Source organism: Neopelma chrysocephalum, unplaced genomic scaffold (genome assembly GCF_003984885.1).
Source record: "Neopelma chrysocephalum unplaced genomic scaffold, ASM398488v2 Primary Assembly neopelma1_97102, whole genome shotgun sequence".
In the NCBI taxonomy this organism is placed as follows: Eukaryota; Metazoa; Chordata; class Aves; order Passeriformes; family Pipridae; genus Neopelma; species Neopelma chrysocephalum.
Genome location: NW_020925744.1, coordinates 1335515 through 1354255, shown reverse-complemented (window position 1 = coordinate 1354255; position 18741 = coordinate 1335515). Strand labels below are relative to the sequence as shown.

Sequence of the window (18741 nt, the reverse complement as noted above, 5' to 3'; positions counted from 1 at the left end):
CACGACGGTAATCCCTACTTACCACCCTGCAATATGATGAGGGAGGATTTTTTTTTTACTTTTAGGAATGAGTGAATTAAGCTGTAATAGTCCTGATTTGCTATGAGTTGCAATTATCTGGTTACTTAGAAAACTGGCCAATGATAAAATCCTTTGAAATAAAAAAGATAGTTTGCTCTTTATTTAAATGGTGTCTTAGCTTTATTTTCTCAACTTTAGAATGTAAAGAAACTGGAATTAGTAACTATGGTATCAAGTTTCAGGATTTCACAGTGAAGAATCCCAGTTTCTAAAACCCTAAAAACAACCATTTTTACTCCAACAAGGTTATCAAACAATTTTATTTTAAAAGTGAAAATTTTAAATCTTGATTCAAATACATATTCATACCCCAGAGGCACTTGAGGTTGTTGAGGAGAAGTCTTTGCAGCAGTTACGGCCCTCTCGCTTCATGGGCGCAGTATCCAACGAACACCGGTTCGGCCGCTATGCCACGGCTGTTAAAATAAAGTGGAATGTGTATGACTATAATCAAACAACTGGCTGTTTGTATAGGCAGGAAGAGAGATACTGGCACTCCATTCTATAAACAAAACAATGTCGAAGAAATAACAGATGGCCTCTGTAGGGAATGAAAAGGGGCCCTATTCCACTTCTAATTGTACTTCAGTTCTCTGTTTCAATCAGAGCTACTGAGCTATTAGCAAACATGTTGAAAAGCTTGAATTCAGGACCCAGTTGTTTTGATGTTCTGCAAAATTTACAGCTTTTATTGGAAAGAAGTCATAAGAACATGCAAATATAAATCAATTGACATTTGCACACTCTCCCTGCTGCCAACCCTAATGTTTCCTCCATATGCAGCTCTAATTATGTAATTTTCATTCATATTTGGGGGGAGCCAGGACTTCTTCCAGCTTACACTATCATAAATTAGTCTGTTCTCATGTGGCTTTAAAAACAAACTAACCAAGCCCTTGTAGTTTATGATGGTACAGTAAGATAGTATAAAAAGAATTTTCAGAGTTAAAGAAGTCCTAGTCAAAATTCTGCTTCTTGAATATTTAAGGACTAGATACTACTGCTACTAGTGTTTAAAAGTGCTGCAGTGGAAGAAACTGAATAATGGATTAGCTCAGCTGAACTATTGCTGCACCTAAGCAAGTCCTACTCTTATTTAGTAAAGACAGGGCTGGTGTCTAGGCCTCTAGAATATATGCCCACCTTTTTGTTTCCTTTCTCCCATTTTCATTTCAGTTTGGGCTGCTGTGTCCTAGGGGAGGTTGAATTTAGATAAGAGTAGCTACTGCTTTCACTGTACTGTTTCAAGAGCAGTGGCCTCAACCTTCAATAGACAGAGTTACTGTTCTTCCAGTGACCACAACCGAGCTGTTACAAAGTGCTACCCACCCATTCCCTCACTCCCTCATAACCAGCTGCACAGCAAGCCAGAGCTGTTCATTCTGCTTGGAAAGGCTCATTGGCCTTCTAAAATTGCCATGGTCTATGTATACACCATATATAAAAACATAAGTAGGAACACAGTCCTTTTCCCACACACTAAGACTACAATAGCCTGATATTAAATAATCTCTTTGAGTTCGCACAATTCTAAGGAGGCTCTGTATACATGAAAGGCAACAGAACTGCAGCTCCAAGGAATGCTCATTTCATCACTGGAAAGGCGATGGTTTCTCTAGTGTATTTCTTGTTCAAAACCTGTATCAAAAGAATAATTTTCAGGAGGACATGTCCTTTTATTAAGGTAGTCAGTTTCTAACAGGAATAGTTCACCCTAAGTCAGCAAAACAGTTCTTCTTTAAACTAGTTTCTGGTGCTAAAATGTGCAGTAAGTACAGGGAGTAGTGCTTAGTCTGCCCCTGCATCTCTCATGCCAGCACCACGAGAGCAGTTGTCATCAGCCAGCCAGCTCCCTACACAGCAATACAAGTACCAGTGTTCATGAAGAAGATGTAGATGCAGCAGTCCAGGACTAACATGGCTTAGTTCACTGTAAAACCCTAATCCTAGTGGTACAGCCACTGTACTCTTCACTGTTCAGTTGTATTTGTGTTTTCCCTGAGCCCCATCAAGAGATGCACCATCCTGTTAAGTAATAGGGCATAAGTTTTTAAAGCCCTTTAATCTTGTTTTTAACATGTATTTGTTAACTCCCTCAATGTATCTATTTTTCTCATAATCGAGGAAGATAGCACAATTTACATATAGCTAGTTTCCTAAGCATTATTTTAAGCCAGCTTGAAATAAACCCAACAAATCAAAACTTACAAGTCCTTCAGTCATTCTTGATTAATTAAGGAGCTAGTGTGTACTGTAAGCTAAATGCCAGTGATTCCAACAGATAATCATTCTAAGACACCTACAGGAATACAAGCAGAGTGCTTCAGTTTTAAGTGCTGACTATAACTGCTTTTGTATCCTGTTCTGTAAAAGGCTGATTTCTTTCTCCCTTGAAATACTTCCACACAGTGTTGAGATTTTCAATAGTTGTCATAAAGTTTTGTAGAGAAATAAAACGGCATGTTTCATTCTTGCTGCAGTCCAACTATGCACCAGCATTTGGGAAAACCTAAAAAACTCTGATTGTATATTTTAAAAGTGGAGTCAACCTTGGACTTAAAACCTAGGCATCACTCATATGTACAACTGTGAATATACAAAGACACCACTAGCAATAATTAACCAGTAACTTGTCTAGGTACTTTTTAGGAAAGAACTGCAGAGAAGAATGTGTTATGACTACTGTAGACAAAGTCAGTTCATAAAGGTATTAAAATTTATCAGAGACTCCTTAGCTACCACTTTCAGACCCTGAACTAAGGCAACACCTGAAAGAATATCTTGATCACCTCTCAGGCAAACAGCTCCACTTGATTACCTGTGGCAGGTCTTTAATTATTATTTATAATAAATAACACCAACTTTTTTTTAAAAGTGTACTTTTTCTTTTGTCAGTGTACTCCTCTCATATACCCTTTAATATCCTTTTTGTCTGAAATAAGTCAATCATGGTGTTAGTTTTTCGTTTAAAGGAAAGAGAAACATAGATTTCACTGAAAAAGTGAGTTCTGAAAATGTTAGTTATGAAACTGTCTAAAACTCCTGTCTCAATGCATCTTTCTTCCTCTTCTGTGGATACAAACCACACTACCTCTCTTCCCTTCATTTCCAGGTCAGCAGTTTAGGTCTGTACTTCTATTTCATTGGTTACAAGACATTAGAACCAAGATACACTGTAGCCACTAAATCTTACCGGAGCATGCGGCAGCGATGATTCATTAGCCTTCTATAGGCATCTTGCAAGTCGGTCACTTTCCCGCTGCTCCAGAGTCTTTCCCCTACAGCACTTGCTCGAGGCCTGTAAAGGTATACTAAGTTTTAGAGTAGGTGTGGTCTATAACCAAGAATAGATAAAATTTTTTTATAGCTGCTCAGGTTCAGCACAGAGCACTGTTACCACTATCATATAGTCTTGTTGGATTAGTTAAGATCCTTGTAGCTGGCTTCTGAAAATCAAATGATAAAGCAGTTCATACCATAATCTTGGTGTCAGGTTCGTTGCATCCACAAATTCCCCCCACAGGCAGGCTTCTCCACCTATTAAAAGTTTCTTCTGTTCTTCAGATCCTGAATTCAAAGCAAAAGGTCAGAATTTTTATTTTTCCAGAAGATGAGAATATATTAACAATTTAATTTTCTACTACTTAGAGAGGATTGATGTTCAGTTGTTTGCTTGATCATATAAAACTATCCTGAGCACTAACTTAACATTTTAGTAGTCTTGTTACTGAATGTGAGAACCACCAGGCTGTTTGCCCAGAGAAGCCACTTCTCCTCTCTTTCAGAAAGTATTTTACCTTTTATCCCCTGAAGACATTCCTGAGCCTCCTGACATTCCTCAGGGATATCAGTCCTGATGGAAACTGTTCATTCTATCACATGCAGAAACATTCTTTGAAAAAACCACTTAGTCAGGTGTTCTCCCTAATCAGCTCTGAGACCTACTTTGCACAAAATAAAAGCCCCATGGAAAGCATAACATGTTTGTATCAGCTTTAGACAGAAGGAAAGAACATGTCTTCTATAAAACAGTTTCACACTCTAGAAGCTTGCTAACATATGTCTACCAGCAGCCATTCTGCACAACTCCCCACCTAAAGTATGATGCACCTTGTCCATCATCCTGTCTCACACAAGCACCAGTATCAGATCTTGAGGAAGGTAACACCTTTCCCTGTGAGAAGTGCAAAGTTCCTTTTTTTTCAAATTTAAGAATTTTCCAGAGTTCTAGTTGACATTAAATTCCTTTGATTACACTATAATCACAGTGATGGAATGACCACTCCAAACAGCCTTATTCTTTCCATTTACCCCTTACTATAAACAAAAAATTTCATGCACAGAACATGCGTATAAAAAAAGTAACAAACCAGGGAAGTCAAGTGGTTCAACACTGTAGTATTTCTTCCAGTCTTGCCCATAACTGATGTAGTCCAAGTACCAGGGTGCAGCCAGGACAGCGGAGAACCCAGCTCCAGTGACATGGCTCAGTTCATGAGCATAGTTGTTTGCCATCCACACTTGAACTACAGTGTCTGGTTTCAGCTAAAAGGGGGTAAGACAGAACAAACAACCCCGATCCCCCCCCCCCCCCCAAAAAAAGCCATTAATGACAATCCTAATTGCTGTTACCAGGAAAAAAGGATGATGAATTTCAAAACTGGCTATTTCATTTTGAAGAGGAACATTTTGGAAGCTACCTGTGGTCATCTCCCCCAGAGTCTAAAGCTAATCAGCTCTTTGTTGGTTTTAAACACAGCTCTTGTGAGTGAAGCCTAGGTTATACTATAGACAGTTAATGCTCTAAGAGGATTCCTGCATGCACCCTGTATCTGACCAGCTCTTAAAAGCCAAGCATCTGGTGTTACTAGATCAGACACATAGTTGTGTAAGGCGGAAAAAAAAAAAGGAAACTCCTAGAAACTTCCCTGCCCTTTACTCTGACACTTTAAAACATATTATATTAACTGTGTTCACCTTCAGAAAGAACTTCAGTGCTGGTATTCCTGTCCCACCTGTCATGGTCAACAAATGGTAATTTCAAGGGAGGCCCCACACCTAGAGAGACTTGCTAATGTCAGAAGACTTGCTTTAACTTTCAAGAGACGCAAACAGACCTACTTAGTAGCCTACTTTGGAAGCTTCCCACAATATTGTGCTGTTATACAAAAGTATCTTATTAATTTTCCCATCTTACCTGTGCTTTGTGATCAAACACTTCTTGCCAGATGATTTGTCCTTTGTTATAGGAGGAAACAATGTCCAAAATGCTGGAATTTATAAATTAGATCAGGTTTGTGAACTTCAGTAAGTACAGGCACTTGAAGTAGCAACATTTTCTACCCTAAGGCCCATCTGACATTTCCCATCACTGCATAGGGTACCACGAAAAAGCATGTTGTTCTGGTTTTGGCCTTCAGTGCTCTCGAAGTCCATGCGTATAACAGTGTGCATGTGCAGTAACACAAACTGATGTTCAGAACTACCAGCAACTTGTACACGGTAACTAAATCCATGTTATTTAAGAAGGAGCCAAATAAATGGCTCCAAAACCTTTTCCTCTACACCCTGTGTGCTGCCATTACTGCAGTTATCTAGTTTAAGATATCCAATACATTCATAGTGTGTGTAGAACTAGCCTAGATATCCTTGCTGTATCCCACATTTTACAGCTATGAACTTTACATTTGATGTATTAAAGTGGGTAGTCCCCCATGTGCCGATTTTTGAAAACAATATAGATATTACATCAGCTTTAGTATCTGCACCTCAATGCTATCCTCAGATAGTGACTGTGAAAAACCGAGCAAGAATGAAAAAAACTAACATACTTCTGAATATAGTAAGATTCCAGTTTAGCATAGTCACAGCCAAAACCTTGCTTCTTCATGAACTCTTTCACTTCAGGGTTAGATTTCCTTAAATAATAACAAGGAAACAAGTTAAAGAAAAGATTATTTTTCTTATGTTTTAAACCAGATTTCCCAAACATTTCCACCTAAGCACAGCACTAGATGGTGCCTTTGGCATGCCATAGCCTGGAATGCAAAATAGAGCAGAAGCAGCAGGCTAACATGACTTCAATATTTTGAAACAGTTTCATCCTGATTTGAAGTAAAGCCAATAGTCCTAATTCTCTGGTAAAACTAGTGAAGTCTCTGTTCTGAAGTGGTCTCTGGCAGACTGCCTCAAACTCTTAAGAGCTCTGGGGTTCCTGGCATCTCTGTGACTTGGTGGGAAGGTTGTCAGCAGATCTGGGAACTCAGCAATTTTGTGCTTTTACCACAAAAGCAAACCAGCACTTCCGTGGTAAAGCATTTGTCAGAAGTTCTCTTTCTCTATAAAAATTAAATCAAGTCCTGAGTGTTCAGATTTGATGTTTAAAAATAATCATCAAAATGTTCAAATTCTGTACTATTAGTTACTCCAGCAAAGAGACTCCAAAATATTCAAAATCCACAAACAAATTAAGAGCTCTATTAACACATGTCCCACTTTAAATACAAACACAAAAGAAATCAGTTTGGTAGTACTTAGCGTTAGCGTATTTTCTGGAGGGCAGAACTCAATGGAAAGATCTACTTTAACATAGAGTATTTAAATGTTAATTATCTTATCTAGTACTTTTCTATCATATTAGTTCTCTTTCCTGCCAGGTTAATTTTCATAAAGAAATCCTTTAGAGTACTTGAGCATTTGTAAAACTACTAGACAAAGCAAAATTCTGCACAATATCTCTTGCTTGTTGAGAATCACAAATGCTCTGCTTGTAAATAATTATAGAGATAGGAGTGGAGATCTTTTGGTTATGCAGTGAAAACTGTCTCATGCAACTGAGTTCCATAATTAATGGATGTGGATAGGTTTAAGAAGCAGTAGATATTTGTTCTTTGAATTGTCACCATACCAGCAACTGAAGTCCACTTCATCTCCTCCCAAATGAATGTATGCATCTGGAAACACATTGCTGACCTCTTTGAAGAATTTAGTCATGAAGTCATAAGTTGTATTCAAAATAGGATTTACAGGTCCAAAGGACCCAGTTGGCTGTTCTCCATCGTAACAAGGAGTGAGAAGGTCTTTTTGACCTAGTAAAAACAATTAATAGAGGACATTCAGTTCCATGTTGCTATGCTAGCTTTACTAGCAGGAAGAAGCAGTTACCCATATTAAAAAGGTTAATATTCATGACTAAAGTGCTCACCTATTCCAAGTATAATCAAATAGAGGCAGAATGAAATAACTTGGACAAGGTTAAAGAACCCTCTAACTGGCAATTAGGACTTGGACTTTCAGATTTGTGATTTAACACACACTAATTTACATAACATGTAACACTATATCTGAAAAACAGCATTTGGATGACTACTTGAATAAAAAAAAACTTTAATGGATTTAGGAAGGAAGCCAAGCATAATGAATATGCTTCAGAGGCCTCTTTTCTCTTTTAATTACTCTGTTTTGCTAACATCTAAGTAGGTGTGAGGTATATAGCTCAAGGTAGATGTCCTACCTCACCCTCCTGGGAATTTACCTTTACACAAGAAAGGAAGGCTAAACAGAGATCAAAACTACACAATGGTTCTCAAGTCAAGATTATCTGAAGCAACATGAGCCACGATAACTAAATAGGAAAGAGTTATTGTACGTGGGTTGGAGATACCTAAATCCAGCTTATTTAGTATATAATAGTTGCAGCAGCAGCACCTTCCTGCCTGTGTTTCCTACTCTGAGCACATTTCCCCCAAATGAGGCCCTAGTGCTAAATTGCTTCTACTACCCTACTCACAAGCATTAAGACTTCTCTCCAATATCCTGAATTTGAATGCAAGCAAAGCATAGCTACCCAAGTTCATAAGCAAAGCCAGGACTAGCTCCTGTGCATCACATAAAAAAAAACTATATAGGAAGCTATCAAGAAAATTTGATTTTAGGCAAGGGAGATAACTTGCTCTTCAAATGAATGCAGAACACCCCACATACTGCTAGGCAAGCCAGTGATTTAATAATTCGCTGTAAGGACAAAGACCACTTGAGATAAAGGATTCAGAAAGAGTGTGTTTAGCAAATTTGGGGTTTGCCTTGTTCCTCTCCTTCTCATTTTGAATTACTGAGAAAGAGCCTAAGACATCTTTCAACATTATAGCCACAGCCCTACAGGATGAATACAAGACTTGCTAAAGTCTTGCTAAAGCTAAACTTATGAGGCACTAAAAAAACCTTTACTTTTGGCCAAAACCATCTTAAGTTAATTGCAGTGAAATTGCATTCATTGCACATTGAATTAAGGCACAAGGTTTCCTGGTCCTTGAGTACATGTAAACACCAGCATTCTGTATCAAGAGAAGTATTACTGTGAGACCGAGAAGGTAAGAGAGTGAGGAAGTATCCAGCTTTGCTGTGTTTTGTACACTGGCAGATTACCACTTTACTAAGAGATAATCATCACTCACTTTGAAAGAACCTTCCCAAAGCAGAAATCTCTACTCTACACCAGACAGCAACTCATTATTTCTAGCTACTGCCTTATTCTAAACCTGAGTACTGAGTGAGGGGATATCAACAACATAAAGTCTAAGGCAGAACAGATCTGTACCTTTGCACACACATCCAGCACAGGACGTGTCAACTTTCTTCATTCATTTTAGTTCCTGTAACAGGTAAAGGTCATGATAAGAGGTAAGGAAGGGGCAGACTCTGTGATGTCAAGGGCCTTCCAAAGCACTTTATTGACTACGTTTTAAAAAATCCATTTGCTTGCTACTACTCACCACAATCTCGTAACAATTAATACTTTTTTCGACATACCTTTTCCCCAAGACTGTGTGTGTCCTGGGGTATCAAACTCTGGGATAACTCTAATGCCTCTTAATCGGGCATACTCAATCACCAGATGGACATCAGCAGGAGTATAGATGAGATTAGAGGAATACGCTCCCTGTAAAATAACTCACATTTAGAGACAGTTTACAAAACACTATACCAGCAGCTCACAAAAATTGGACTAAAGTGTTGTAAAACTGCTCTACAGTCTACATTATAAGTTAGCCTTTTCTGGTTTATCACATGTGCAACTGTACTGATGGAACTTTTTGGCTGACTAGTGGAGAGAAGAAAAAAACAATCAAAAAACAAACCAACAAGTTCACAACACTGAGAGAGACCTCCTTGAGAAGACCATCTTTCCTCCTTAGCTCACAGTTACTGAAGAAAACAGAAAAGCTAGTTTCTATTCTGTCAGATTTCTGAAAGATACAGTTTTCAATTCTTCTGTACAGAGGCAAGTTATTTTTTCCCATTAGCTCTGAAACACAGGGCCCTTGCTACATAACACACAAGACTAATGGAAAAATTTTGCCAAGTCAGAAAAAATGGTGTCTTCTTCCAACACCTCTGCTTTTCAGTTTTGATACTGTGACCAATTTAGTATCAGGGAGTGTTTGTTTTGTGACACTGAATTTGAGTGTTATTCTACTCCCTCACATCCAAAAAATGTGACAAATGACCCAGACAGCTACAGTTTGCTAAAACAGATGCTTGCTAAAGATCTAAACTATGTAAGAATACATCATGAGTCTTCATGACTAATAGCACCTTAAGCTTTCATTTATCTGGAAATGGTTTCCACAGCTGAGTTACTCAAAAAACGTAACAGCAAACAAGAAGATTTTCAAAGAGAAGGATATTGAGACAAAAGCCATCTTCCTCTCTCCCCTGTCAGTGGAGCATAGGACAGAACTCCATAGCCATTACTAGGAAAAATAATCTGACTGCACTGTGCAAGATCTACAATTTTTGAATTATAAAATTCTTCACAGCATCTGCTCAAGCACCGCCTACATAATTTTCATGAGGGTCAGATTCCAGCAAGTGATTTAAAACAGAATCCCTAATCTTGTACTTAGGCTTAGTCTACTTAAGTATTCATGTTTGATTTGGTTTCTACCGTACCATGACTGAGCAAGAACCCCATGACTTTCAACTAATTTAACAAAGCCTGCTATGAATCTAGAAATAAAGAGACACACTGCACTGTATTTGTTTTAGAAAACAACTTCTCACTTTTGTACCTCTTTATAGGCATGCTGTGTTTTGTAAAGTTAACTAGATCTCAGACAGGGCAAAAGTACTATTGCAGTGGTTCCAAACCTAAATCTGGCAAGAAACTCTCTTACATCTGAGTGGCAGGAAGCCTAACAGTTAAAAAACCCCACCACCAGAAATTCAAGCAGTGTTCACTACTTATTTGTATACCATTACTGTTTGAAGTCCTGCAAACACTGAGGATCATTAAGAAAATCTGCACAGAAGAGTTAGGAAGGCCATATACCACGTATCCACCAAGGAAGATTTGAAAATAGTCCACACAGACACTCAGGTAGAATCCTAAATGTGGATTTGCTGATTACTGGTCGTGTGGTACTGTTTCACAATCAGCCAAAGCAGATGTACTCAACCATTGGTAAACTCTGCATTTTATATTCATGAAATATGTACTGGATTTCAGCCCTCCCACCCCAGTCCAATGATGTTCACTCACCTTATCACTTAATTCAGGAAAATAAATGCTCTGGTAAGGGAATGACTGATCATCTACTATATGCCAGTGGAGAACATTGAACTTGTTAAAAGCCATAGCATCCTGTAAGAAATAATGCAAAAGACTCTAGTCAAACACTTCACTCTCATAGAAAACCTATGGAAAAAAGTCCATGCCCGAGCATATCCTGCAAACCTAAACTAACAGCTAAAAAAGAAAAAAACCAAACAAACCAAAAAACCCCAAACCAAGCAAAAAAAGCATAGTGTGTTTCACTGAATCCTAGAAGTACACACCTCTACTGGTTCATTTCTCTCCATCTATTTGCACCTCTGCTGGCAACAAGCTCTTGGTCTAACCCTCTTCTATCAGCCTGTGTAGTAAGAACTGCTATAAACACTCATTAATTTATTCCATTTCAGAACATTTCTGGGTAATTCTGTATACACCATCAGATATTTCAGCCTACAGAAAAGCTTATACTTTTATAACTACTTTGGACTCGAAAACTTAACAGCATAAGGGAGTTTCCTGTAATTCCTATTTAGTACATCCATTCTTGCTCCTGATTTCTGAAGAATCCATTTCAAATGCACACAAAATAAACCATGCTTTTTCCCCACAAAAGACAGTGCTTCCCTTATGTTTTCAGTTATTATAGTCACTACTTCCCTTTTTTTTGAAATTGAAGATAAGATCAATGTTAACACACTTATTTTAGAATTATGACTCCAGTTGGACAGTACATACATACCCTGAGGTATGCTAGTTTGATAGTCCCTAGAAGCATGTGCTGTGAGCAGGCCAAATAAGTGTTCTCTACATTGCTCATGACTGACTGCAACACAGCTGTTTCTAATCCCTTGCCACAATACAATTATTTTCACATTTCTCCCATTCTTTTTTTCACTAATCTGTGTTTAAAGAAGTGATAAAATCTCTTCAGGAACTCCCACCAAATCCAAAAGGATATTTATACCTTGTCCATTCCCCAAAATTATCTCATCTGTTTCATTACACTGCAGAAGTTTTAATTGCCACCTCTTCATTCATTTCTATCAAATACCATCCTTCCACATAGAAAATTACATCTCCTGACTTTCACCTCAGCCACTCTTCTCTCAATGATAATGCCCTTCCTGGAAATACAATACAGCAGCTGAACACGAACAAGAAAGGTACCTGAACTGCTGCCCTAAGCATCTTATTATCACATGTCATTGAAGAGATTATTGCTTTTTATTACCCTGGATTCAAGCAGGCGCAGAGGTGGGAGGAAAAGTACACTTGTTCTTAAACCAGCAAAATTGCATAAAAGATAGCTCTAATAATGTGTCAGAGAGACACAGATGCAATTTAAGGAAAGAAAACAACAGCAACAGCTACAGAAACACAAAACTAGTAGAAACGCAAGTCTCTTTCGATATCTCTTTTAGACAAGATGACAACAGCACAAGTATCTACTTGAGAAGCACCCTCCATTGCAAATGAAACACTGCACACAAGCACTACTTGTTGAACAGGCACTGACCTGGAAGGTAAAACAAGTAGTAAAAATTGGACAAGTTCTGAGCATAGTTCAAGGATGACCTCAGAAACGAAGACTGGTTTTACCTGCACTCTTCCTGCCCATCCTAAACCTGTTTTGCAAAGTTCTGCAACACGGAGGGGAAATTTCGAGTATTATTTCATTTTGGAGAAGCAAGACAGACAAAACAGGAAAATGCCTGTTCCTCCACTTCAACTCACTAAATAATCTCTTCTACAAGGATTTCAACAGCAAAAAAGGGGAGCGCAAGACAGAAAACCCCACAGCTTTGGCTGCTATGCTTATAAAAATTCACTACCTTTCCATGAAGGTGGGAGCATAAAACTCTTAGCGTGCTTACATAAGCTTTTCGGAGAAAGTTTTATTTGTTTTGTGTTTTATTGTTGTTTGTTTGTTTTGTTTGTCTGGGGTTTTCTTTTCAGGAGCTTCCAGTGAACATTTCCAGTTTTCTCTCTTGCTCTGTAATACTTAATCACTGGCTTGCTCTTAGCAGCCTACGAAAAGGACTACCAAAGCCTGGCTACTGAAAAGATGGGAATTTTCCTGCAATCACTGGCACTAAGTTCTAAGCTAGAACTTGCAAGGTCTCCTGTGTACTGCTTGGTGACAGTCAGATGTCTCAGAGCATGCTTCCAAGAAATAACACATTAGCTGGCTTGGGCAACAAAAAATACAGAGAATCCAAGGTACCACAAATCCCAGTCCCCTTTACAGATTCACTAATCATTGTGTCTGCCTACTTGATTCCTCTCCAGTCTTTTCTGACCTTTGCTTAACAAAGTTCACTCTGTCCTTTTAGAAGTCAGCCGGAGGAGGTGGGTTTTTCTTTCATAGCAGCTCCAGTTGCTGCCTACTTCAGAGGACAAAACACAACAACAAAGAGCCTTCATTATAATGATACAAAACTCCCCACTTACCAGGTTTGTAAGAATAGATTTCAATGGTAAATAATGCCTTGAAGTGTCTAGTAAGATTCCTCTATGAGCAAATCTTGGGAAGTCATTGATTTCAGATTCATTGACAAGAAACTATGAGAACAAAATTTAAAAATTAGAACTCCCATTTAATATTCATCATTTCAAACAGGAAATACTTTTTTTTTTCAGAAAATGTCTCTTGGAAATCTGTTAACAAACTGAAAAGTTACTGAATGAAATGGGTAAATCTGCTGTTTCTAGAAAAGCATCTAGTAAAGAATCTGTTTATCTGTAATCAGGTTTTAGTTAATACTTACACTTCCATAGTCATCTTCATGAACCAACTGGCTGAAGGTTTCCAAACCTGGAAAAATATCCAAGAAAGGGATGTGAAATACAACCCAGTACCTGCCCTTAAAGTTTTAGTTAAAAACAGGACCACAACTATTTACAGGCACTCACACAGCTAGAAAGAATGCTTTGTAGCTGAGTTTCCTTCTTTTTAGCAGTTTCCTTAATTGCTCAAGCATCACTGTTTTAAAAATTCCAAAGAGAGAACCATTCAAATTCTCCATTACACACAGATACTGAATACTATCACTACAGCTCAGTGGTAGCAAATTATTCCTTGAATAGTAAGAAAGCTACTGAGAGTAAAATCTGCTGATGTAACATTGCAGTAAGAACAGCAGACTGAAACTTCAGCATTATGATCTTCCTGGTAATGTGTTCAGTATGTCAAGTTATTAGGTGCAGTCAGAGAATAATCTGTTTACACTATAGATTGGAGAGTTTTTAGCACCCAGGGTTTGCTTGGCCTGGCTGATTTCAGGCAAGCGAGAGTGCACGTCTAATCAACAATATCTGAGTATCCTTCTGGCCTGACCAAGCTTACTTCCAACGACATACTGAATGAGGGCACAGCTGGTTCTTAGTCTGCCATGAAGTTTGTGTAAGCCCTAGGCAAATAGCTCTATATGAAAAGTAGCAGCTTACCTCTTAAAGCACCCCATACCTCATAAGCTTTCAGTATAGCCACAGGCTCAGTTACAGTTAAATTATCTAAAGAAAAGAAAAGAAAAAGGTTATTCCTCAAGAAACCATGAGTTGACAGGCCAATGGTAACAGGCATTAGAGATTCTTCAAGTGCCATGTCTCCCTTTGTTTTTTAAATTTCGATCAATCCTGTTTTTAACGATGACAGCGAGCAATTATTTTTCATTTATGTTTTTCTGATATAATGCGAGCTACTGTTCAGAGTTAATAAATACTGCTCAACAGTTAATAAATAAGAAGACAAAACAAGTGAGGTGCTTAATAATGGCAATGTTAAAATACTGTACATGGGCCAAAATTCCAGCCAAGTTTAACTCGATTTAAAACATAACAGATTATATTTCCGCTTTTAAGGCATGGTGATAAGGGTGGAGTAACTATGCCAGACTTAACCACAAAAAGTTCACTTCTCCTTTCACCTTCCTTTCATATACATTATGCTTACATATTTTTATTAGAGATGTAACTTGTCATATAATATTGCCAGGTACTAACTATAAAAGTATAATGACAAAGGAAAAAAGCTAATAATCAGACCACAGAATCACAGAATATTCTGAATTGGAAGGGACCCACTAGGATCATTAAGTCCAACTCCTGGCCCTGCACAGGACACTCCAATAATCACACCATGTGCCTGAAAGCATTGTCCGAACACTTCTTGAACTCTGTCAGGCTAGATGCTGTGACCACTTCCCTGGGGAGCCTGTTCCAATGACCAACCATCACCTGGACGAAAAACCTTTCCCTAATATCCAACCGGAACCTCCTCTAACACAGCTTCACGCCATGCCATTGGATCCTGTCACTGGTCACCACAGAGAAAAGACCACTGCCTGCCCCTCCTCTTTGCCTCATGAGGAAGCTGTAGACAACAATGAGGCCTTCCCACAATCTCCTCCAGGCTGAACAGACCAAGTGACCTCAGCTCCTTCTCATACAGCTTCCCCTCAAGGCTCTTCCCCATCTTTGTAGCCCTCCTTTGGACACTCTCTAATAGCTTGATATCTTTCTTATATTATGGCACCCAAAACTGAACACAGTATTCAAGGTGAGGCTGCACCACATAGAGTAGAGTGACTGGCTGGCGATGCTGTGCCTGATGCACAAGTAGGATGCCAGGTCACTCCACTGATCCCACATCTAATGGACATGTGTATGGGGGCAGGGAGATAAAGTAAGGTAGGTAAAATGGAGAATGGTATCTGAAGGACTTCATAACAATCGTCCCTTAACTTTAAGTAACAAAGTACAAAGTACTGGTGAAAAAAAAAGGTAAAATAATTTTGGTTTTGCATTAAGGTGATTCAGTAAATTTTAGTGAAGAAACAAATTTATTTTAAATATTTTTTTAACCATGTACACATATATGTATAAAAATACACTATTTCTATAAATCTATAGATTTATATTATTATTTAAACAGTAAAGCAATAATAAGCTGACCAGGATTGCACATCTGACACAGCAGAGAAAAAAAAGGGGTTAATTGCTGTACAAAGATTTATTTGATCTGTGTGTGTATCAAAGAATGGTTTGTCATATAATACACAGTTCAAACATTTACCTAAACTAGCAGGAAAAAGCCATTCAGTGACACAAAGAAAGTACCTCAGTCTTCCATGTTAAACTAAGCACAGATTGCACTGACTGCAAGGTTTGGGTAAGAAAGAGAACTTAGAAGACTCTTGCAAGTCTTTCTGTGGTAAATTGTGATCAATTGTCACAGATTTATTTCCAAGAGAGCAGGCTTTTTTTTTCTGAACAGATATCATACCTTAACTGAACACAGAACAAGCTATTTGGAACCTTTTACACAAGCAGGTAAGAACTCAGCAGGGAGAAGGGTAGGTACTTTTATTACATATTCAATACTCTTTTTATAGGATAGTCACTGACTGATAAATACTATCTCTACTAAGGAGCCACACCATCCAAACCATCAAGTGACCAGCATTTTTCAGAATTTGTTCCTTTGAAAAACTTCAAAAATCCAGAAAATTAAAAACTCGCTGAAGTCTGTAAAGCTCAGCTTACTACATGAGGAAAACATGTTGTTTGTAACAGGAAACTAATTTCTTAGAGCAGAGGGAAAAAACTCTGCCTGTTCTAAAGAATGCAACCTAAAAATCATATGATCTGACAGACTGCATGACAGAAGAGAAGAACCAGCTTTGGTAAAAATCTGAAGTTCACAAACCAGTTCAAAGTTCAAATTAGTAATATGGCAGCACAATAACCTGACTGTGGTAGAAAAATGCTAAAGCATTAGCATTTTTTCTGCTATATTTTATTTACATTGAAATGTGTTATAAGCTTGCACACAAAACTATTTAGCTATATGTGCCAAAAACATAGAGTACATTTAATATCAGTACATTCTATTACAAGTCAAGTGGAATTAATCCTGCTGCTGATGTATGACTTAAGATTAGAAGGATCTTTGTCTAAGAATCTGTATCCTGGATACCAAACAACTGCCTTCCCCAGTACAGAAGATTACCTCAAAACAGAACTAGATGAATATGTTGATTCCTGTGCTAGCCTGCCCAGACAAAAAGCAATCCTATCACTCATCCTTATTTCTGTTAAGAAAATTCTCTGGTAATTAGTTCTTTATTTAAAGTACTTCTCCAGTCTGGACTTCAACCACAGAACTAAAGAAACACAGAAAAATCCAATAAAAACACCATGGTTTTAAATCCTTTCTGGTACCTACTGATAGAAAGTAGATTTATAACACTGCAAGATAAATAACAAGTTCAACTCACTTTCTGTTTTTCCTGGAAAAACAGGAAATACCATGAGCATATCTCAGTATAAATAGCTTCAATTCGAATGTAGTAATTTTTAAGGATAACATATGGTAAACAAAGACAGCCTTCACTCAACACCCTGTACTGAAAGGCATGATCTCTTTGACTACACATAGATCTCACCAAACATAACTGGATATTGCATAGCTACTTGCTAGAAAGGACAGTAGCAGCTAAATGACCTGTACGGTAGCTAAACTGCAGAAATCACAGGCGACATGTCTAATGAGCTTCATGATTCCCTGTGAGCTGAGATTTCCCACAGCATCAAGAGCAGGAATCATTTTCTGGTCGCCACTGTTCTAAAACGTTCTTGAGCACCTCAGTGAGCCCGTGTTTTCCAGTTCCCTAAAAACAAAACCCTGCTGACTTTTACAATGGACACGTGATGGGAAAACCAGCGCTTAACGGTGCCGCCTGGGCCGTGGAAGGAGCAGCCCGGTGGGCGGCCGTGCGGGTACTCACAGGCCTCGCTGGAGCCCAGGTGCGGGAAGCTGTCACAGCCGGGGTCCGGCGCCTCGATCACCACCTGCAGCTCAGACAGCTCGGGCTCCCCTCGGGCAGTCAGCGGCCTTCGGCCCCACCTCCGCCGCCGGGAATGCCCGAACATGTACTCGTAGTACCTGCCGGGGAAGCACAGGCGCCGCCGGGGCCCTGAGGCGGCTGCTCCCGCCGCGGCAGCCCTCCGGCCCGCGGCCCCGCCGCCGCTCACCTGCGGAAGGCGTCCTGCAGCAGCCCGCAGCCCGGCCGCGCCGAGGAGCCGGCGCCGTGTACCAGCTGGAAGCGGCCGGGCGCCAGCTGCAGCTGGCGGGGGGACGTGCGGAGCCACTGTGGCAGCGGCCACAGCGAGTCCTCAGAGACGGCGTCCGCCGCCAGCTCCCAGTCGGCCGGCGCCGGCCCCGGCCCGGCCTCGGTCCGTGGTGCGCCGTGGCGGAGGCTGGTGCTCACCAGCACGGCGGGCACCAGGACGAGCCCAAGCAGCAGCCCTACGAGCCCCATGGCTCTGTCCATAGCGCAAAGCAGCCCCCTCAGCCCGCCGGGTCCCGCTCCCAGGGCAACCCGGCCCCGCCTCCGCCATCACGGGGTCGGTCAGGGCGGGCTCGGGCGCCTCAGAGCCCGCCCGCGGCACCGCCTGCCTGGTCCCCCCTCGTCGGGTAACGCGGCGGGGTGGTGGCACCTTGTCGGAGGGAGGTGATTCTCAGCGCTCCTTTGACGGGTTTTCTCATATAAAAAAGACATTAAGCTGTTGGAGAGCGTCCATGGAGGCCATAAGGATGGTGAAGGGTCTGGAGGAGGAAGCCTTATGTGGAGCAGCTGAGGTCACTTGGTCTGTTCAGCCTGGAGAAGAGGACGCTGAGAGGCGGCCTCGTTGGAGTGTTCAACATCCTCACGAGGGGAAATGGAGCACGAAGCCTGTCTGAGTTCAAGAAGTGTTTGGACAACGCTCTGAGGCACATGGTGTGACTCTTGGGGTGTCCTGTGCAGGGCCAGGACTTGGACTCAATGATCCTAGCGGGACCCTTCCAACTGCGTGTATTCTGTGATTCCATGATTCTCTGTCATCCAGCGTGGTCCTGCATGTGGAACCGCTTTGCAGAATAATGAGGGAGCGTGACTGGGCCAGCTTAATTTCTGTGTGGAAAAGATGTGATGCATATTACACTTTTATAAAGGAAAAACTCTGCATCTCTTGTACTGCTACGAAACAATTTCAGTCTCAGAAGAAATTACTTTTTCACAAGTTTTCTGCGGATTGTGTTATAAGCAATATTGTGAATAAGG

At 40.0% G+C, this 18741-nt stretch overlaps 1 protein-coding gene across 3 annotated transcripts; it reads right to left on the bottom strand.

Moving 5' to 3' along the window:
* Nucleotides 1-323: 323 nt before the first annotated feature.
* Nucleotides 324-18023, bottom strand: HEXB (hexosaminidase subunit beta). 3 transcript variants are annotated; one of them, XM_027671482.1, is made up of 14 exons: nucleotides 17672-18023; nucleotides 17425-17582; nucleotides 14084-14149; nucleotides 13405-13451; nucleotides 13088-13198; nucleotides 10622-10723; nucleotides 8890-9019; nucleotides 6989-7169; nucleotides 5913-5999; nucleotides 5279-5351; nucleotides 4452-4626; nucleotides 3558-3648; nucleotides 3275-3379; nucleotides 324-497 (listed from the first exon to the last, which is right to left on the bottom strand). In XM_027671482.1, exons 1-14 carry the CDS (start codon nucleotides 17968-17970, stop codon nucleotides 434-436), a joined length of 1689 nt encoding a protein of 562 aa, XP_027527283.1. In that variant the 5' UTR covers nucleotides 17971-18023; the 3' UTR covers nucleotides 324-433. The 3 variants fall into 3 exon arrangements, with proteins under 3 accessions (XP_027527283.1, XP_027527286.1, XP_027527285.1); XM_027671485.1 differs by lacking the exons at nucleotides 13088-13198; nucleotides 13405-13451; nucleotides 14084-14149; nucleotides 17425-17582; nucleotides 17672-18023 and adding an exon at nucleotides 12937-12955; XM_027671484.1 differs by lacking the exons at nucleotides 13088-13198; nucleotides 13405-13451; nucleotides 14084-14149; nucleotides 17425-17582; nucleotides 17672-18023 and adding an exon at nucleotides 11376-12898.
* Between the last annotated feature and the right edge of the window lie 718 nt (nucleotides 18024-18741).